The sequence below is a fragment of the Gracilinanus agilis genome, chromosome 2 (assembly GCF_016433145.1).
Source record: "Gracilinanus agilis isolate LMUSP501 chromosome 2, AgileGrace, whole genome shotgun sequence".
NCBI lineage: Eukaryota > Metazoa > Chordata > Mammalia > Didelphimorphia > Didelphidae > Gracilinanus > Gracilinanus agilis.
This window is the reverse complement of record NC_058131.1, coordinates 285,519,266-285,541,165: the sequence shown is the minus strand read 5'-3', so window position 1 is coordinate 285,541,165 and position 21,900 is coordinate 285,519,266. Positions and strand designations below refer to the sequence as shown.

General features: G+C 44.5%; 1 protein-coding gene across 1 annotated transcript in view; it reads right to left on the bottom strand.

The window, feature by feature from the left end:
- Positions 1-588: 588 nt before the first annotated feature.
- Positions 589-21,900, bottom strand: part of NIBAN2 (niban apoptosis regulator 2) — a 41,392-nt gene continuing 20,080 nt past the window's right edge. The window contains exons 5-13 of the mRNA XM_044659698.1: positions 14,866-14,981; positions 12,592-12,696; positions 11,951-12,113; positions 9,980-10,167; positions 9,058-9,213; positions 6,355-6,471; positions 6,149-6,256; positions 4,196-4,307; positions 589-1,442 (exon numbers count right to left, since the gene is read on the bottom strand). Of these exons, the coding sequence (XP_044515633.1) occupies positions 769-1,442; positions 4,196-4,307; positions 6,149-6,256; positions 6,355-6,471; positions 9,058-9,213; positions 9,980-10,167; positions 11,951-12,113; positions 12,592-12,696; positions 14,866-14,981 (1,739 nt within the window). The 3' untranslated portion in view covers positions 589-768. The remainder of the gene's footprint in view (positions 1,443-4,195; positions 4,308-6,148; positions 6,257-6,354; positions 6,472-9,057; positions 9,214-9,979; positions 10,168-11,950; positions 12,114-12,591; positions 12,697-14,865; positions 14,982-21,900) is intronic.

The following is a 21,900-nucleotide window of genomic DNA, read 5'->3' as shown; positions in this document are numbered from 1 at the left end:
GGGCCAGAAAAAAAGGCAGTTTCCCAGCTAAGATCCAGTCTTTAGAATAAGCCTGAGAGCAGGGTGTCAAAAGGAGGCCAAGACTCATCTGAGCATTGCCCGGAGAAAGAGTTGGGGCCCTTCTGGCACCAGCTTCCCCCTTATTTCCTCACCCTCTCCTTTCCTCTTCTTCCCTTGCCCCCCAGATGATAAAGGGAAATCTGGGTAGCAAGCCTGCAGTTGGGATCAGATCATGGTGTCTTCTATCTCCCGTCCTCTCAATCTCAAACAGAAGAAGAGACATGGGGAATGGGGAAGGGGCTGAGAGCTGATCCAGGCTTGGATTTAGCTTAGCAGTCACTACCTACCCTGATAGTGTGCCCTCTCTCACATAAACATGTGCTTCTCTATATATTCATGGAATGGCAGAGTAAAAGGATGAGCCCCTGGGGAGTCCTGAAAGAACTGCTGCCCAGGGGATTGGGATGCTGGCATCAGCACTGCCCGAGGGGCCCCTGAACAATGAAGGGCCCATCTGTCCCCATTCCCTCCACCTCTTCCTTACTCCCAAACAAGACAAGTTTCCAGTAGATATTGAGTGAACGACCCCCCTACCCCAATCCAGTCTGGCTTGCTTCTATTCCAAAGTCAGAGTCCAATTCCAAAAGATCAGCAGGATGAGTGCCTACTGCTGGGGTGAGGTGGGTTGGAGATGGGGGCTGCGGGGGAGCTGGGGCACACACCTGATTGGAATCCAGAATCCATGGGGTGGGAAGGCCTGGCTCTGGCCTAAAATTCAGTCTGCACACCAGTGCTGTCTTCTGTGGTGGTTTGGACGTATGGGTTACTACCTCGGCCAGATACCTCTTCCCCGGTCTCCTTGTCACTGGGCTTGGGGCAATCACTGTCTGCTTCTTCTTCAGAAGGGAGACGTCGGATGGGAGTAGTGGGAGGTGAGACGGCCTCCTCGCCTGGGACAGTAGGTGCTGGCTCATGGGGGATGTGGTTGAGAGAAGACACCTGTTGGCCAACCCCTTTCTCCTCAGACTCCAGGGGTTGGGGGCTCTCTCTAGGGGATGTGCCATTAGTGAGCGGCTCAGCAGTGGGTTGGGGGCTCTCCACCCGCAGCTCCTTTGCCAGCAGGCCCCGTAGCTCTTTGACGCTGTCCGGGGATGCAGGGTAGGGGACTGGCTCCTTCTCGGGCACTCCTGGGGATAGCATCTCTGGGCATGGCTCATAGGGCAGCCCAGCCTCATCATCATGGATCACTGAGACGACCTGCTTGGCCCGTCGCCGTTTCTCAGCAGACAGATCAGCCTCCGTTGGGCTGCCGCTGCTGTATTCCTCCCCCCAGTCAATGGGGACGCCCTCCGCCAGCAGGTGAAGATTGGGGTCACTGTTGTGCATCACCATGCTGTCCCTGTACAGGTTATGCTTCCGCTGCACAGCTGCCTCCTTCACCGCTGGAACACAAGAACAGAGGATCATTCAGTCAATATTCATTCAATATCCTTCCACTGTTCCCTGATACTTCTAGTCAGGCCTCTTCCATGGACTTTTTTTTTTTAACCTCTTACCTTCTGTCTTAGAATCAATACTGTATATTGGTTCCAATGCAGAAGGGCCATAAAGGCTATGTGATGGGAGTTAAGTGACTTGCTTAGGGTCACACAGCTAGGAAGTGTCTGAGGCCACATTTGAACCCAGGACATCCTGTCTCTACATCTGACTCTCAATTCACTGAGCCACCTAGGACATTTATCAAACATTCACTGAGAACCCCATCATGGACCAAATATGAAACAAGGGAAGAAATATGGAATTGCAGAATTTTAGAATTGCAAGGGGCCTCACTGGCCACACTCCTAAAAGAATCTCCTCTGTAATACCCAACAAATGGTCCACTACCTTTTACTTGAAGATCTTTAGTGATGGAGATGGGGAATCCACAGCTTCTGGTGGGTAGCCCATTCCTCTTTCCCTGCCAGCAAATTCTTTCTAACTGCAGCTGGTTCCCATCCCTCCTGGTTCTTCTCCCTGAGGTCAAGCCACCCATCTTGTTCTTCTTCCATGGGATAGCCTTTCAGGTACTTGAAAACAGATATTGCGTTGTCCCTGAGCTTTCTCTTCTTCGGGTTAAATGTTCCCCAAACCTTTAGCCAACCCTCCCGTGTCCTTCCTTGATAGTGGTGCCCAGAACTAACCATGTTACTCTGCAGTTGATCTAACCAGAGCCGAGTATAGTGGGCCATTCACCTCCTTCTCCCTGGAAGCTATTGGGCTGCCACAGCCTCTTGGCTTAAAATCCAAGAAAATGCCCCATCTTTTCTTCTACCCCTGTCTCTCCCAGCTCACGCTGGTGGAGTTGATTTCTTGAATGCAAGCGTAAAATATTTATATTTTCCCCTATTGCTGTGTTTCTTCTTTCTCAATTCAGTCCAGCCTTCTAGCTAGTCCAGGTCCTTGTAGCTTTGGATTATCACTCAGTGAGCCACCTCACCTAAATCCCATTTCTATCCTTTCCCCCAGCTTTGTGCCACCTTTGGATATGTTAAGCTTGCCATCTATGCCTTCGTCCAAGCCACTGATAGGAGTTTTATTTCATACTTTCTTCTTTGATTGATGTATTTGATTTTTTTTTAGCAATTTTTTTTAAACCCTTGTACTTCGGTGTATTGTCTCATAGGTGGAAGAGTGGTAAGGGTGGGCAATGGGGGTCAAGTGACTTGCCCAGGGTCACACAGCTGGGAAGTGGCTGAGGCCGGGTTTGAATCTAGGACCTCCTGTCTCTAGGCCTGTGATGTATTTGATTTTAAATAGCACAGGGCCGACTTAGCACAGGGTAGCTAGGGGGCACAGTAGATAGAGTGCAGGGCCCGAAGACAAAAAGATTCATTTTCCTGAGTTCAGATCCAATCTCTGACACTTACTAGCTGTGTAACCCTATGCAAGTCATTCCCTTCTGTTTGACTCAGTTTCCTCATCTAGAAAATCAGCTAGAGAAAGAAATGAGAAACCAACCACACTCCAGGATCTTTTCCAAGAAACCTCTAAATGGGGTTACAAAGAGTTGGACACAACTGAAAAACAATTGAACAACAATAGCAGCCCAGTACAGCAACCAAGAGCAGCTGAAGGTGAACCCCCACAACTATTTAAGTATAAGCATTCACCCAAATCTGAATACATCCTGTTGTACTATCACCTAATCCAGTGGTATCACACACAAATAGAAATGGATGGGGGAGGGGTGACATATTGATTTAGAAAACTACAAATTAACATTATCTATGTTGATTTGTATTTTTTAAATGTTGTTAAACATTTCCCAATTTAAATTTTTAAAAAAACCCTTACCTTTTGTCTTAGAATCAATATTGTGTATTGGTTCCAAGGCTGAGCAGTGGTAAAGACTAGGCAATGGGGGTTAAGGGACTTGCCCAGGGTCACACTGCAGGGAAGTGTCTGAGACCACATTTGAACCCAGGACCTCCCATTTCTGGGCCTGGCTCTCAATCCACTGAGCCACCCAGCTGTTCCCTGAACTTAATGTCTTAAAAATATTGTTTATAGAGAGCTTCAAGTTTTGAAAAGTGCTTTACAACACTGTCTCATTTTGTCTTCATAATAACCTTGAGAGAGAGAGAGAGAGAGAGAGGGAGAGAGAGAGAGAGAGAGAGAGGAGCTATTCTTATCCCCATTACATAGGAGGCAACTGAGGCAGACATGTGTGGGTCACAAAGCTAGCCAGTCTGAGTCAGGATTTAAATTCAGGTTTTCCTGACTCCAGGCCTGGTGCTCTCTCTACCATGCCACCTCACTCTTCTCTAAGCTAGAAAGTAAGGCATAAACAGCCATGAAAAGTTCAACAATATAAGATTTAACAGCTCATGACAAGAGTAGAAGAGATATCACAAGGCAGTAGGTATCCCAGGAACTGGCAAAGGGGATGAAGTTGATTGAGGATCCAAGTTCACCCCTCCTTGGTTGAGTCATCTTACTGTCCCCAGAAGGGTTGAAGTTCATTTCTCTGTAGTCTCTGGTCAACAGACCTCAGCTCTAAGGATGTTCTAAGTTCTGCCTAGTAGTGCCAAGAACTTCCCAAACTCAAGACTTCCTCCCTAGGGAAAGGCAAACTCCCAGGTGTGTGTGGCGCCATTGGGACAAGCCACTGAAAGCTGCCCAGCTGCTCATCCTGGGCCAGTAGATCCCTTACCCTGCATGATGTCCTTCATGACCGTCTGTAAGACGACCTCTTCATATGTATTCTCCACCAGGATGAATCTGGCAAAGTCTTCAAAGATCAATTCCTGGAACCTGGGGAGTTCCTATAGGGATGGAAAGGAGAGTCCACATTGTGGTAAATGAGCATGCTGGGATATTGCTGCATCTTAAAGAATATGAAAAATCCAGAGGAACTTGGGAAGACTTGTATGAAGCAATATGCACTGAAGGAAGTTGAACCCAGAGAACAACTTATACAGTGAAAACAATATAAAGGAAATCATCACTGACGACACGGGCTCCAGATCGATGTAATTGCCAATGATGACTTCAGAGGCCTGACAATGATTTGTGCCTCCTGCCTCTTTGCAGACTGGGTAATATGTATAGATCTTGGCATACATTTTCTCAAGTGGCCCATATGTTAACTTTGTATGAATGCATTTGTGCTAAAAGGGAAAGGTTCAGGGGCAGCTAGGTAGAGAGAGAGCCAGGACTGGAGAAGGAAGGTCCTGGGTTCAAATTTGAACTTAGACACTTTCTACCTGTGTGACCCTGAGCAAGTCATTTAATCCCATTTGCCTAGCCTTTACTGCTCTTCTGTCATAAAACCAATGCATAGTATTGATTCTAAAGTGGAAGATAAGGGTTTAAAAAAAAGGGAAGGGTTCTATTGGGGGGAAGGGGATCATTTGGAGTGAATGGAAAGTGGTAATGATATAAGAAAAGAAGAGAACATAAACAGAACATTAAAAAAGAAAGACATGAGGCCATTGGGTCCATGCCTGGCCAGTGTGGCGGCTCCGCATAGCTCAGGGCCCCTACCCTGGGGTAGCACTGAGATGCCCTAAGTATTCCAAAGAACACTCTGTGTTGTCTCTTTGTTCCCTATAGGTCTCTGGTTCTGTCAGGCAGAACCTGCCACTGAGGTGGCACAGAAGAAAGCAAGCATGGGAGCAAGTTCAGAGGAAAGAGCCCTAGTCTGAGAGTCAGGACACCTGGGTTCCAGTCCTTCTTTATGACTGATTTGCTCTATGACTTTGGGCAAATGACTTCATTTGTGCAAGCCTCAATTGGTTTCCATCTAGAAAATAATGGCATTGAACCAGACCATCTCTAAGGTCCCTTCCCCACTGACATTGTAAGATGCTCTCCATCAGGGGCAGCTAGGTGGCTCAGCAGATAGAGCACCAGGCCTGGAGACTGAAAGCTCTTGGGTTCAAATCTGGCTTTGGACACTTCCTAGCTTTAAGTCACTTAACCCCAATTGCCTAGCCCTTACCGCTCTTTTCCGGGGGGGCCATTACTTAGTATTGATTCTATTTCAGATGGTAAGGGTTTTTATTTTTCAAAAAAATTCTTTTCATCAACAGGAACCAATAATCTATGATTCCATGATTTTATAATTTCAGACATTAACAAATTCAGTGCTATAGTTTGGGTAATTCGGATAAGAGAGTTAATGATGGAATCACTTTACTACTTAGTATCTGTGTGCCCTTGGATAAGTGACCTCCTCTCTGTAAGATTAAAAATTAATATCCAAATATTTCAAGCATTGTATTTTATAAAGTTTATTAGTGAAGTAAAGCCTCAGTAAAGAAAGAAATTTCCCCAGACCGCACATGTAGGAGAGGAGTATGTAGAGCTGCCAGAGAAGAGAGAGAGAGAGAGAGAGAGAACACACAACTTTATCTATACAATGTAAGCATGCAACTTGGGGATGAAAAGGAAAGGGATGCTGGGCAATGTAGTTCAGGGGTACAAAATTTCTATTTATACATCCCTCAGAGCCCAGTGAACGCATCTTTAAAATGGAGTTGAAGGAGGTGATTGCTAAGGTACTTTTCTAGCTTGAACTATTAGGAGACTAGTCTCCCCCACTGCCTTCAGACCCTCTCCCCCAGCACCCACATCAAGGCCCCTCCCTGGCTTAGAGCCTCACCGACTTGCAGGTAGGGGCCAGTTTCTTCAGCAGGAATGGGATGGTGATCTGCAATAAGGCTTCCCGGAAGAATTTCTTACGCACTGTACTGCTATCATAGTCGTATTTCTGCCAGAGAGTAAGAGCACTGGTTAGGGCCAAGGGGAAAGGGACACGTGTGGAAGGATCTTCCACCAGGGACAGGAGGGAGCCCCCCTCTCACTCACCTTCAGCACACGTTCCAGGATACGCTGGATGGATTTGCACAGCTCCTCCTTGGTGGGACCCTTCCCCAGCTCCTGGTGTAGAAGCGTCTCAAAGGTATAGACGGCGTTGTCCATTTGCTAAGGAGGGAACCAAGAGTCCAAGGAGAGGTAGTTACTGAAAGTCACTGAGGAAATTCTATTTAATCCTTAAATTTCTTGCCAACTGATGTCCTCTCCCCATCCATGCCTTTCCTGGTAGCTTCCTTGACTTCCCTCATGACTTAGCTCAAAGCCCAGCCTCTGCAGGAAACCTTTTCGGATTCTCCTCAGTTACTAACATCTTCTTCTTTCAGATGACCTCTCAATTACTCACCCAATTATTTACCTGTTGAATTGGGGTAGAGCCAACATGGCGGCTTGGTAGCAGCAAAAGTTGAAACCACTCTGACAATCCTTCCAAACCAATGATTTCCCTGTTGTCTCTCCCATTAGAATGTAAGTTCCTAGAGGGCAGACTGTTTGGGGCCCTTTTTTTGTATCTTCAAGGCTCAGCATAGTGACTGGCACATAGTCAATGTTTAAATGCTTGTTGACTGACTAAAACTTCAGAATTTCTGAGTCCCTTCTCTCCAGTATTCAGTCTTCCTTACATACTACCTCCTGCCTCTCACTCAAGACCTTTATGGGAGATGGGTAGGAGTAAAGGGGAGCAGGGCATCACACCCAAATGGTGGAAGGCATTAATTGTGATGTCCTAATAAACAATGTTATGCTTACATGGAGGACTGGAGAGCCAGGCTTGGCTATAAAAGGAAAAGGAGAAAAGGAGAGAGTATGAGAGAAAAAAGGAGGGATGACCTTAAGGGATACCAGATCCAAGGTAAATCATAATATTTCCTCAAATTCTTGCCTCCCAACCCATAAGTATGTTGTTTTTTTAATCTTTAACATCTGTCTTTAAAAAGTTACTGTGTATTGGTTCCAAAGCAGAAAAACAGTAAGAACTGGACAACTGGGGTTAGGTGACTTGGCCAGAGTCACACAGCTTAGAAGTGTCAGAAGGCAGATTTGACCCAGGACCTCCCAACTCTGGATCTGGCTCTCTACCTACTGAGCCACGTAGCTATTCCTACAAGGGAAAATAACTTAAATGAACATATAGAATAAAGGTTCTTAAACTTAAATCTGTGAAACTTTAAAAAAAATTCATTTGTACAGAATTTGTAATTCTACGTATTTAGAAGCCTTTTTCTGAGAAGAGTTCTATAGACTTCAGCAGATTGCGAAGCGAGTCCATGACACTAAAAAGATTAAGAAGCTCTAATGGGGGGCAGTAGGGTGGCTCAGGGGATTGAGAGCCAGGCCCAGAGACAGGAGGTCCTGGTTCAAATTTGGCCTCAAACACAAAGCTGTGTGACCCTGGCCAAGTCACTTGACCCCCTCAGCCTCCCCATTGCCTAGCCCTTATTGATCTTCTGTCTTAGAACCAATACATAGTATTGATTATAAGACAGAAAGTGAGGGTTTTAATTTTAAAAAAAATTAAAAAGAAAAAAAAGACACTCTAATATAGGGCAGCCCTAGTTATCAACAAACCAGCATTTATTAAGCACCTATGACGTGCCCTGGACTATGGGCTATGGACGATGGTAGGGACAAAAAAAAAATCAAAAATGAAACAGCCCTGAAGGGAAGACTGACTCTCTCTTTCTCTCTCTTTTTTTTTCTCTCTCTCTTTCTCTCTACATACAAAATAAATACAAAGTAATTTTTTTTGGTGAGGAGGAAACATTAGCAAATGTGGGTGCGGGTAAGGGGATCAGAAAAGATTTCACACAAAAAGCAGAGTAGAAATATTAGGACTAGGTGTTTATGTGGGTATGTAATTTAGGGTTTAGGATTTAAACGATTGCTTCTTTCACAAAAATAAATAATATGGAAATGGGTTCAAGTGATTATATATTTGAATAACCCAGTGGAATTGCTTGTCAACTCCAGGAAGGGGTAGGGAGAAAACATGAATCATATAACCATGGAAAATATTTTTTAAAAGAAAAAAGAAATATTAGGGCTAAGGACAGCTAGGTGGCTCAGTACATAGAGAACCAGGCCTAGAGACTGGGAGATCCTGGGTTCAAATCGGATCCCATACACTTACTAGTTGTGTGACCCTGAGCAGGTCACTTAACTTTACTGCGCTTCTGCCTCAGAACTGATACTCAGTTTTGACTCTAAGACCGAAGGTAAGGGTCTTTTAAAAAGGGAATATGAGGGCCAGTAGCAGGGGAAATGTTTCATGAGAAGTAGGATCTATGGAAGAGGGGGTATGGTGGGTGTGTTGGAATAGTGGACCGAGATCATTGCAAGACAGCCAACATGAGTTTTGTCCTTGCTGCCTTGGAGACAGTAAGAGGGTGACTGTTTATTTGGGAGGTGGGCGGCACCTGATTAAAGTCTGGTTACTTGTATTTATCTTTTTATCACCTGCTGATATGGATATCTCTTCCTCTTCTCCTTGTTTGGAGCAGAGTACTTACTGGGCAGACCCAACAAATGGAAACCTACGGCATGACAGCACCCAGACTAGGTACCCCCAAAGCACCATTACCCGGGGGTGATATCTGGAGATACGTGCTGCTCTGGCCTCGGCCGCTCTCTGTTCTCTGAAGCTCCACGACGGGGAGGGAGAATTGGGGATGGGATTTAAATCTCTGAGGCTCCTACCTCCCGCATGTGGATCTGGGCTCTCTGTTTGAATACAGATGCACTGGAGACATCAAATCGCTGCTGGAGGCCCTCAAGCTTCAGCTGGTCCATCTTCTCATAACAGCTCTGCATCTTGACCGGGTGGTATGCCAGCTGGGAAAGCTTCTCCATGTACTGAGAAGGCAAAGGGGCCCTGAGTGTGATGCTTTTGCCTTCCCCAGGGCAGCATCTGACACTCTCCGCCACTCTGGCTCTCTGTGGTGGCTGCTTAGTTTCAAAATGTGACAGGTGTGAACCACCAGCATCTCACACAAGATGAACCTGAACCCCGAGAATGTCCGTGGAAAAGGCAGTAAGATGGCACCGTGGACAGAATGCTACAACTAGAATGAGGAAGTCCTAAGTTCAAATCCTACTCCTGGTATTTACTAAGTATATGACCCTGAGCAATCTTAACTTGTGTTTGCCTTACTTTTCTCATCTGTAAAATGGGAATAATAATAGCACCTACCTCCAGAGTTGTTGAGATTCAAGTGAGATATCTGAAAAGCACTCTGCAAACCTTAAAATGCTATATAAGTTCTAGTTCAGACACCATCTATTTCAACTCCATTGTTTTATAGATGAGAAATTGTGACTCAGTGAGAGGAAATGATCCATCCAAAGTCACAAGGCAAGTTGGTAACTGGACCAGCCTTATAAACCAAGTCTCACAGAGCTAATGCTTTTCCCACAATTTTCCCATATACTTTGCAAGAAAAACATTCCATCCTCTTCCCTGATATGTTCTCTAAGGCCCCTACCTCTCCTCACAAGCCCTGCCCCAGGATCTGTAATTCTGTGTTACCAGCCTCTATTCTAAGGCCCCTTCCAGTCGTGACATTCTTTGCCTCTGCAACCCTCCCTCACTGCCAGTTATTTGGGTACCACGAGCTTATACCTCTCCAAGCTTATCAATCCCTCCTTCATTGATGACATTCAGGTTCATGTCCGTGACCTCCTTGAAGAAGACATCTCGAACCTCAGTGAAGCCTTGGCTGGTGGGGGCCATCAAGGCTTCCAGGATGGAGGAGATGTACGGCTGCACGTGGTTTCGGACACAGACCTCAGCTTTGGGGAGGATGAAGGCTAGGCCAAGAAAAATGAGATGAGATTCATCAAAAGGCAGTCTTAGAATATGTAGAATGTAGAGAATAGAATCATTAGAACAGAATCATGTTTCATTCCTCCTGAACCTGCATTTCCCAAACATGCCGCCCCCTCCACCAAGTCCCAGTTACTCATCATTCCTTCTCCCAGAACCACATAAGGCAAGAAAAGAGGATCTTAAGTAGGGATTCATGAATTTTTTTTTAATTTTTTTTAAAATTTTTTTAATTTTAATGAATAACTGTTTTTCAAAATAATTGATTCCCAGATGATTATACTAACAGTTGAAGCCTACAAGGTGTCAGTGTATTTTGTGCAGCTATGGAGTTTAGATTGAAATTGCCAGGCACAAGTTTAGTCTTGTCATTTTGTTTATACATTGGGGAAAATAAAATTCAGTTTATTAAACGTTTCCTGTAACTGTACCCACATTTTTCCAAGCAGGAAACTTGGGATTATTCTGTATAGTGACTTTTTAATTCTAGTTTTCATAATCTGGAGATCAGACGGTTCCCTTTTGCATGATGGACACAGTGTCTCATGACTGGAATTTGCTTTGTTTTATAGTATCTGTACTCCTTGTGTTTTTCAAGAGCTATTTTGTAAACAGATGATATATTTCTCCATTGAAAACACAATAAAAAAAACAGCACAATCCCCCCAAAATTGATTTCATTTGTAATTCTTTTTTTTTTAATTTTTTGTAATTAAAAACATTCTGAGAAGTGACCCAGCGGTTTCTCACTGCCAGATGTCCATCATGAAGAACAGGTAAAGAACTCCTGGGGCTGGAGACTTGTCTGGAGAACAGCTGCTAAAGCTTGACTTTAGAGGCAGCTAGGTAGCTCAGAGGAAAGAGAGCCAGGCATGGAGAATGGGAGATCTTGTGTTCAAATCTGGCCTCAGACACGTCCTCGCTGTCTTATTCTAGGTAAGTCACTTCACTCCCATTGCTTAGCCCTTACTGCTCTTCTGCCTTGGAACTGATAATTAGTATTGATTCTAAGGTAGAAGATAAGTATTAAAAAAAAAAAGAAAAAGAAAAGGTTGGCATTAGCCCCTGGGCAACGATGATAGGAGTCTGCCCTGCCTTTCTTTCTTCACTGGTAAATTGTGGATATGGATTTACTCAAGCAAATAAAGTAATTCCATTCCCTTTGGAATGCCTTCCCCCTATCCTTCCTTCAAGATCTTTCTTAGAATCCATCCACTCTCTAGAGAATCACTCACTGACTTTCTTGGCACAAAAAGTCCCAAATATTAGTAAGGTTAGACCTGGTCCTAGAGTCATAGGATCTGCGTTCAAATTCCAGCTCTGCTACTTCCTACCTGTGTGACTGTGACAAATCACTCCACTTCGTGGGCCTCATCTTTAAAGTGAGGACATTGAAAAAGATGGGGAATCCCTTGTGGCTCTGGATTCCTGGTCCCATTACCAGGGGCCCTTTGAGCCACAGATATATTCAAAAGCTTCAGGATTTTCAAGGTACAGAATTTACCCAGAATTAGGAACTATAGTAAAGTATCATGATATGAAATAAGCCCACAAAAATGATGGCCCTTCCAAAATTAGGAACCAAATGCCTTCTAGGTCTTTCAACATTTCAGTTTGGCCCCTAACTCAGTGGCAATGCGATAGTCAGGTTCCTGAGACCCTCGGAATTTAAGGATTTGGGGAGTGGCAAGGATGGAGTGAGGGGGTTCTGTGTGCAGAGTCTGGGGGGCTCACAGCAGTCCTACCCTCACAACAAAGATGCTGTACCTCGGATTTTGCTGGCCAAGTGCTCTTTGGAGGTAATGATCTGGTCCATATCAGTGCGGATGACGCTCTCCATGGCTGGCCGGGCCATCTCACACTTGGCGGCCACGGCCTCAAAGTGGGCTTGGGTCTGCTCGTAGATCATCCTGTACACAGCATCTGAGATCTATGGGAGAAAAAAAGACAGTCACTTCTCCCCTCCAAGGACTGTGTTAGGGACATTCCTATTTCTCCCTCTGCACAGAGGTGAAGGTGGTCTCTGGTTTCTACAAAGAATCCCTCTTGAGCCCCCAATATCTTATTCCTAATGGAGCCCGTGCAGTCCCACTCTGCATTTTCCATATCCCCACACAATCCTTGGCACTCTAGGGTGAAGGGGTGCAGCAAAGACTTGGGCCTCGTTCCTCTAGAAGCGATTAGCCCGGGCTTTCATAGCGGAAAATCCTCAAGCAATATATCACAGGCTCCCAGGCTGAAGGAAAAGCAGCACTCGGGAGAAAGCTCCACCTGGGCAAGAAGGGTTCAGAGGAATGAGAAAGATGTCGGGTTTTCAATGTTTGAAGGTGAGAGAGGCCTTCAGTGCGCTCCTCAGAAGTCCCATTGAGAAGAGGCCCTTTCGGGGGCACAAGCCGCTTCGTGCCTACCTGTATCCACTGCCTCTGCCTCTCCTGGGGTTTGCCTTTCATCCGGGGGCTTATAGCATTCTTCAGTTCAGGTCCCAGCTCCTCCATCACCAGGTTGCTCAAGATCTGGACGGAGAGAGGCAAAGTCCCAGATGGACAGACAGAGAAAGAGACAGTCCAAGAATGTTAGCACTCACTCCAAGTGCTCCTTCTGGTTTTCAAGTCTTCTTCCTCTTGACTTCCTTCTACATACTGTAGATCCAGCAACACCTGCCTTCTTGGCTATTGCTCCATCTTCTGACTGCATGCCTTGGTGCTGGCTGGCCCCTATGCCTAAAATATTTATACCCTTACCTACTGGTTTCCCTGCTTCCTTCGAGACTCAACACGAATCGGGACAGTTAGGTAGCATAGTGATTAAAGCCTCAGTTCAGGAGTCAGGAAGCCCTGGGTTCAAATCTGGCCTCAGATACTTCCTAGCTATGTAACCCTGGACAAGTCACTTAATCCCACTCTTCTGTCTTGGAACTGATACTACAATAGAAGATATGGGTTAAAAAAAAAAAAAGACTCAACATGAATCCCATTTTCTGCAGGAGGCCTTTTCTGGTCTTCTATAACCTGACTGCCTTCCTCCTAAGATTTCCTTCTTTGAAGATATCTTGTATGTACATTATTTGTTATTTGCATGATGTCTCCCTATTAGAAATAGAGCTCCTTGTAGGCAGGAACCAGTTGTGGTTGTTTTTTGTTGTTGTTTTTTTTTGGCGGGGGTGGTGGTGGAATATTTCATTGTATCTCTAGTACTTAGCACAGTATTGGGCACTTACTAAGTGTTTTTGGACTGACTGAAGCTCAGCTTGACCTGCTGAGCTGGAAATATAATAGGTCCGGGACCCATCACCATATATTTGGCTCAGTTCAGTCGTTTTTCAGTCATGTCCAACTCTTTCTGATTCCATTTGGGGTTTTCGTAGCAAAGATACTGGAATGGTTTGCCACTTCCTTCTCCAGCTCATTTTATAGATCAGGAAATTGAGGCCAAGAGGATTAAGTGATTTGCCCAGGATCACATAGCTAATAAGTGTCTGAGGCTAGATTTGAACTCAGAAAGATGACTATTCCGGACTCCAGGCCCAATACACAGTACCACCTAGCTGCTCCAATTCTCTTAATAATGTAAAGGTTTTACTCTCCTCAGATATGGCCAGCGGCTTCCCACTAACTTCTACCTGGCCCAACCTGCCTTTCTGGTCTCACCTCACATCATTTCCTTCCATGTATCACATAGTCATAGAATTTTAAGATTCAGAAGGGACTGTAACAACTCACTATTCCCATCGCACATCTGAAAAGGAGAATCCCTGCTACAACTAAGGCAAGTAGTGGCCATCCAGCCCCTGCTTGGAGACCACCTCAGTGGGGGAGCCCCCCTCTCCCACCTCTCAAAGCAACCCATCTGACTTTAGATAGCTCCAATGGTTAGGAAGTTTTTCCTGACATTTAAACCTAAATCTGCCTCTTGGCAACTTCTACCCATTCACTACTCCTGGTTCTTGTCTCTAGGGCTAAATAGAAAAAAAATCGAATTCTGTTTCCACATGACAGCCTTTCAAATACTTGAAGACAGTGGTCTTGTCCTTTCTGAGTCCTTTCACTCAGGCACTAGGCCATTCCCCATCCTGATTGCCCTCCTCAGGCTTATCAGTGCTCTTCCTAACCTAACCTAACCTAACCTAACCTAACCCAAAGAGCATATGGAAGGGCCTGGGCAGAGCCAAGTGGGATTATCGTCTCTTAGGCTTTCCTTAATGCATCCCAGGATTCCACACAAATAGTGTTGGACCATGCAGGCTTCTCAAATGTCCAGGTTTTCAAACCAACCCCTTTCCAAACAAATCCTTAGATTTGTGTTTGGAAACTTAATGCTTTTGAATTCAAGACCTTATATTTACTGCTATTACAATGATTACTTCTAATACAATTATTAGATTCCACCCAGTATTCTACCTTACCAAGATCTAAATGGATTCTCTCTCTCATCCAGTGTATTTGAACTATCCCTTCCAGCTTGATTTCTTCTGCAAACTCTATGCCTTTTATCCAGGTTAATAACAATATTGAACAGTACGAGACCAAGCTGGAGACCTTCGGCCATGCTGATAACAAGTCATTAATGATTATTCTTTTCTCATACTATTTTCCCTGTTTTGAAATCTGTGCTACATCTCTTCTCAGCTGGTGCAAATATAGCCACAAGTCCTGCCTACCCCCAAGATCTCTCCTGGGCCTCACCTGCACTTCATTTCCACAGAGCATCTCCCAGGTACCATATTGCTCCTTTGACTGACGGTACATGCGAATGGCATCAGTGAATGCTGGACCCTCTATCTTGGAATCCTCTGGAATGCCTGTCCAAGAGAGAGAAAGATCAAATTAGAATAGCTGAAGAGTGTTTTTTGGGGTCCCTTCCGTAAGCCAAGGGAGCAGGGAAGACGCACATTGAGAGAACTGGTCTAGATTCAGCTTGGATTCTGGTCTGAGTAAAAAAAGAAAGAGCCCGGGGTCAGGAGTCCTATCTTGCAGCTCCACTTCTTATTTCCTTAATTCTGCTAATAGTATCCATCATACTCCAGTCACCAGGCTTAGAACCTCAAGTCATACTGATTCCTCCCCTTCTCTTTGTGCCATCATGTCCTGTTAGTCACCAAGTCCTATTAATTTTTCTGTAATCTCTCATGTCTGTCTCGTGCTTTCCATGCTCTCATGGCACAGAAGGGAACTACTACTCTGGTCCTAGGTCTCATTACCTTCTCTTCTCTTCTCTTCTCTTCTCTTCTCTTCTCTTCTCTTCTCTTCTCTTCTCTTCTACCTTTCCCTTCCCTTTTAGAATCATGCTATATATTGGTTCCAAGGTAGAAGAGTGGCAAAAGCTAGGCAATAGGGTTAAGTGACTTTTCCAGGGTCACACACACGGGGAGGTGGCTGAGGTCACATTTGAACCCAGGACTTTCTGTCTCTAGGCCTGGCTCTCAATCCACTGAGCCATCCAGCTGTGCTCCTTATCACCTTTTACTAAAATAATCTCCTAACTGAAATCTCTGCCCTAGGTTTCTCCTGCCTCTGGTACATCCTACGTATCTTCCTATCATCCCCACTGGGTCATGCACCTCCACTGTTCCAACACCTTCAGGCATTCTCCACTGTCTATAGAAAAGAAAAATTCTGAACTCCAACTGGTACCAATTCAAAGCCCTCCATAAACTGGCTCCCATCTACTTTCCTTAAACTCATCTTTCTACTTGCCCCCCCAACCCTCCATTCCACAATGGTCTATACATGTCAAATTCCAGAGGCCTTTTTGGAATTTACTGTTGATGCTTCCCAGGCCCTACATCTTTTCTTCACGAAATCTTATTCACTCTTTATTTTTTTTCCCAAAATTTTATTTATGATTCCAAATGTTTACAAAACCAAACAACACAAGCATTTCCACATACAAAGAAAAAGAAGATAGTACACAGATGAAATAACTTTATTAACCCTTTAATCCCATTACTTCCATGAAGGCTCCCTTGATCTCCTCTGACTAGCTCACACCGACTCCCTTCTTCCTTTCACTTCAAGCCATAGTGTCTATTGTCAAATATTTTTTTTTAATAACCCTTAACTTCTGTGTATTGACTTATAGGTGAAAGATTGGTAAGGGTAGGCAATGGGGGTCAAGTGACTTGCCCGGGGTCACACAGCTGGGAAGTGTCTGAGGCCGGATTTGAACCTAGGACCTCCTGTCTCTAGGCCTGGCTCTCAATCCACTGAGCTACCCAGCTGCCCTCTTTTTTTTTTAAACCCTTACTTTCCATCTTTTGATTTTATTTATTTATTGATTCTAAGGAAGAAGAGTGGTAAGGGCTAGGCAATGGAATTATAGTGACTTGCCCAGGATCACACAGCTAGGAAGTGTCTGAGGCCAAATTTGAACCTATGACCTCTCAACTCCAGGCCTGGCTCTCAATCTACTGAGCCACCCAGCTGCCCCTTTTGTTGAACATTTCTGATGCCCATATCAATCGCTCAATGAGACCAGATTTGAACCTGGGATTTCCTATTTCTAGGCCTGTCTCTCTTTCCACTGAACCACCTAGATGCCTTACTGCTAGCTATTCTTAGCAAAAGTGTTTCTTTCTCCCAGTGCCTAGAACAGTGCAGAGCCAGGACCAGGGGAGTGGAAACAGGCACGGAAAACAGGAGATAGACATGAAAAATTGCAAAAGAAATGACATAACTTGGTGACTAAGTGGATATGGTAGGAGCAGAGGGAGGAGGAGTCTAAAATAGCGTGAGATTCACACGCTGGGGGAGTGGCAGCATGATGGCACCAGGAGCACAATCGGGAGAGTGCAGGACGCACAGTAGGTGCTTAACACCCGCCTGCTGTACCGTAGAGCAGCGAGTTGTGTAAATGCCAAGGCCAGGGGCCCCCATCTTGTTCATCTGGGGTTCCCTACAAAACCACATGGCTACGAGTGCCGAGGAATTTCTCTCCCCACTTCCCTGTCCACAAAGAGAATAGAGAGCCCCCAGAGGCAGGCCTGCTGCCCAACAGGATGGTTCTGTTGAGCGGGTCAGAACTTTAACGAGCCTCCTTTTCCCATCGTGAAGGGGTTCTCTGGGCCAAAGCCTAAGGAACCAAGAACACAGGAAAGGCAGGAAGTTGCCAAACCCAACCTAGGGGAGAGAGCGGTTAAAAAGAAAAACCAAATAAGGCTATGGCTGAGTCATCACCAACACATGGTCTAGAAAGCCACATGCGAGGAAGGAGAAGAAAAGGGGAAACACTCATTGTGTTTCAGAAACCTCAGTCCCACTGAGATTACTGCAAAGTGACTCAACACCCCTCCACCACCACCACCACCACCGCCCCCAGCTCAAACAGATCCCCTCAGCTCTGGAGCTTCCAAGGACCCGCTCCCCTCCATCTCCCCTCCCAATCGGGTCTATTCCTCCCCACCCCGACCCTTCCCATCCCCCTTGAAAAAGCACAGCAGCAGGAGGCTGACTGAGCCCAGCTGTGTTGGCAAGGAACAGCTGGATTCCTACACTGTGGGAACCACCAGCTCGAGAAGGCTCAGGAGTGGGCGAGCTGGCATCCCTGGCCAGGCAGCAGAGTCCCAGATGCCTCAGGCCCTGGGCCAGGCAGAGCAGGGGGTGTGGGGCAGGGATGGGAGGTACCACTGCTGGGGGGTGGGGAATTGAAGAGCAGGGGGTGCTGGACAGCCCTCTGTCTCTACCTTATCATTCTGCCCTGTGACTCCTGTTGGTGAAAAGGAGAAAAGCAAGGGAGCCAGCTGGTTGTTGTTAATAATAATAATAATGATGATGATGATGATGATGATGATGATGATAATAGTAGTAGTAGTAGTAGTAGTAGTAGTAGTAGTAGTAGTAAGCAAAATGATTTTTTCTTTTTTTAAACCCTTACCTTCCATCTTAGAATCAATACTGGGTATGGATTCTAAGGCAGAAAAGTAGTAAGGACGAGGCAATGGAGGTTAAGTGACTTGCCCAGGGTCACACAGCTGGGAAGTGTCTGAGGTCAGATTTGAACCTAGGACTTCCCATCTCTAGGCCTGGCTCTCAATCCACTGAGCTACCCAGCTGCCCCCTAAGCAAAATGATTTATATTCACTCTCTAGTTTGATAAGTAGGCCTGGGGTTCTTGGTTTATTACATTCCAACTCCTGAAACAGAGGTTTTAGAGGAGACACCCATCCTGTCCCCCTTCTCCCCAAGGCTTGCTTCAGGTCCTGTCAAGGTGCTGATGACTCTCTCATTCCCTTCTCCAAGGATAATCTGCCTCTGAGGGCAGGAAGTGAGGGAAGCAGTTCTCGGGACAGTACCCACTTCAAAACCCAGTTTTGCTGCGGCAAACATCTTAGAATTTGGTTCAGTGGCAGAATGCTTGTCTCCTACTCAGGAGAGCTGGGCACAGTTCTTAGTCGATACACTTTCATTAAGGAAAGCAGTAAGGTAGTGTGTAAAGAATACAGAATAGGGGGCAGCTGGGTGGTTTGAGTGGTTTGAGAGCCAGGTCTAGAGACAGGAGGTCCTGGGTTCAAATCTGGCCTCAGATACTTCCTAGCTGTGTGACCCTGAGCAAGTCACTTAACTCCCCATTGCCTAGCCCTTACCACTCTTCTTCCTTGGAACCAATACATAGTATTGATTCTAAGACAGAAGGTAAGGGTTAAAAAAAAATACAGAATTGATTGTCAAAAAACGCAGGCCCTGACTCTGCCATGAACTTGCTTTGTGACCTTGGACAAGACACTTGACCTTCTCTGAGCCTCAGTTTCTTCATTTATAAAAGTAAAGGGATCAGATGGAGGGATCTCTAAGAATCTTTCCACCTCTAATATGCTATGACTCACTTCCCCCCTCACTGTTCCTATAGCAAAAGCAGTGTGGAACCTATAGGGCAGGGCTCCCATAAAGCCCAATAACTGATGGAATCTGAATCCAGACCAAAGCAAATTTTCTTCATCTTTTTGTTTCTGTTTCCTTCAACAAAAGGATTGATATTAAAATATGTTTTACTTAATTGCTCATGTAAAATCTATATGAGACTGCTTACCATCTCTGAGGAAAGGGGGAGGGATGGAGAAAATTCAAGACTCAAAATTCTTTTTAAAATGTTGGAAACTGTTTTTGTATACAATTGGGGAAAAATTAAATTAAATTAAAATTTGGAGAAAAAAAAACAAAGCCCAGTAACTATGGCTTATTGAAAGCAAAAATCAAAGTTCCTAAGTCCGAGGGTGAAGATGGGGGAAAAATGGATACCGTTAAAAGTCATCAGATTTTGACTAGTATAATGAAATGCTATTTAGGGGTGCTTATTTGTATGTTTTGGGTGTTATTTTCCATTTGAACCTGTAATTTTATTGGCCTAGAGAACACCTATGAAGAAATTCCCTCCATCAATGCAGATCCATTTTCATCTGCATTGAATTCTGCAGCTCTATAGTCTTACAGGGTTACTTTGGGACCTAAAAGGTTAAACAACTTCCCCAGTGCCACACAGCCAATTTCAGTATGTGAAAAAGGCAGGAAATCAACCTGGGTTTTCCTGAGTCTTAGACAGGCTTCCTATTCCCAAGTCATGTTGCTTCTCAGTAGTGTGTTATATACAAATCCATACGTTTAAGTTCTATGCTCAAAAAGCTCAAGCTCCAAGTAAGATTTTTTAAAAATCAGAATAAAACATGCATTAATACATTTAATACCTGGGGCTAGTGGAGGAAGGAAGCTCTTAGTCTGCTCACTAAAACAGGGACAAGGAACATCAAAGGCAACAAGTAGCTTCCCCGCTTTCTCTGGAGCTTATAAATAAACAAGGCAATGATTTTGGTGGCCTCATGGTTCTCACTTCCCTTGTACCCTGTACCCCTAAGGACTGCTAGAGGGTCATCCTCCTTTACCCTCCCCAGATTTGTCTCATTCTTGTTCTACCGACAGAGAGAATAGAAAACATATAAACTGGGGGCAGCTAGGTAGCTCAGTGAAGAAAGAGCCAGACCTGGAGATAGGAGGTACTGGATTGAAAATCTGGCCTCAGACACTTCCTAGTTGTGTGACCCTGGGCAAGTCACTTAACCTCAATTACCTAGCCCTTACCACTCTTACAGCTCGAAACTAATACTTGGTATCTATTCTAATACAGAGGGTAAGAGTTTTTAAAAAAACACAAATTATTTTTATTTATAGCTCAAAGGTTATACCACATTCTGCCTCTCAAACTGTTTACGCCTCTGTTTCCCCTATCTAAGAAGTAGAGTGAATGACCTTCTCTATTTTAAGTTTTATTGATGCCCTTTGTTTTTAATATTATAGACATTTTCCAACATATACTATTCTCCAGAAACTCCCACTGAGCCCCACTTGTAACGACAACAACAACAAAAGTTCAGCAAAATACACTGAGGAAATGCTCATATCTAGCAAGGTTGCAAGAGAGGAGGCAGCTGAGGAAAAGCATCACCAGAGTAGATAGAAAGACAGATTTAATGCTGAAGTGTGTTGCTAGAGTGTTTTCTCTAGCTGGGGGCTCAGAGCTAAAAAGAACAGAGTGAAAATGAGAGTGAGAAAGGGAAAGGGAGAGATAGAGAGAGAGAAGGAGAGAGGGACAGAGGGAGAAATGGGGAGAGGAGAGAGAGAAAGAGAGATATGGGGGCAGAGTAGTAGCTTTTTTTTTTTTTTTTTAATAATTTCACAGGGTAGTTGGGTAGAGTTTAATAAAAGTGGCTAAATATCCTTGCTTACCATCCTACCCATGTACTACCAGAGGGCAGTTCTCACCTTCACCTAAAAAGTAGGCATGGGTGAGAAGAGAACATAGTACAATGTTTGGCATTCAGATGCTCATTCAATTCTTGATTAAGGGCTATTAAAGTCTGTTTTCTGTTGAGCTTTTTGTTCAGAAATAAGTTCAGAAACTATTCATTAATTAAGTTCATTAATAATTCTGAATTAAATCTAAGCCACAGAACTAAGAGGCTTCTTTCTTGTTGGTTCATTTATTTGACAACTATAAACAAACAGGAAACTATCTTCTAGGGATCCAAAACCAAAAAACCATACATTCTGTGCTCTCAAGGAGTTTATGTTCTATAGAAGTCAAGTCAACATCGTTGTTGTTGTTGTTGTTGTTCTTTTTGACCCCATTTGAGGTTTTCTTGGCAAAGATACTAGAGTGGTTTGCCATTTCCTTCTCCAGCACATTTTACAAATGAGGAAACTGAAGCCAACAGGGTTAAATGACTACCTAGATGCTCCTAACATTCCATTATTAATTTTTAAAAATTCAGCTGACAGATCCATATACAAGAATCCTAAACTAATGGGGCTCCAGAAAGAATCATAGGGCTTAAGAAATTGTGACTGAGGTCAAGGGGGGAGGTAAATTTTCAAGCTAGGGTCTAGGCAATCTCAAATGGGGTACTATTCTCAAAGGCCCTAGGATAGGGACATTTCTGGGTCCTGGCAATATTCTCATTTGATTTATGTCAATAATGAAAAATGTTGATATAGTTATGACTCCATTATTTTTCTTTCTTTATTCTTTTAAAATACCTTCTGTCTTAGAATTGATGCTAAGTATTGGTTTTAAGGCAGAAGAGTGGTAAGGTCTAGGCAACAGGGGTTGTGACTTGCCCACTGTCACAAAGTATGTTATTCTTTAGTGGCATATTTCCCCTTTCTCAGAAGATTTGTTCTTTCCCCTTGATTCATCCCCATCCTTCCCATCCGTTGCTTTTATTGTCTTCTCCT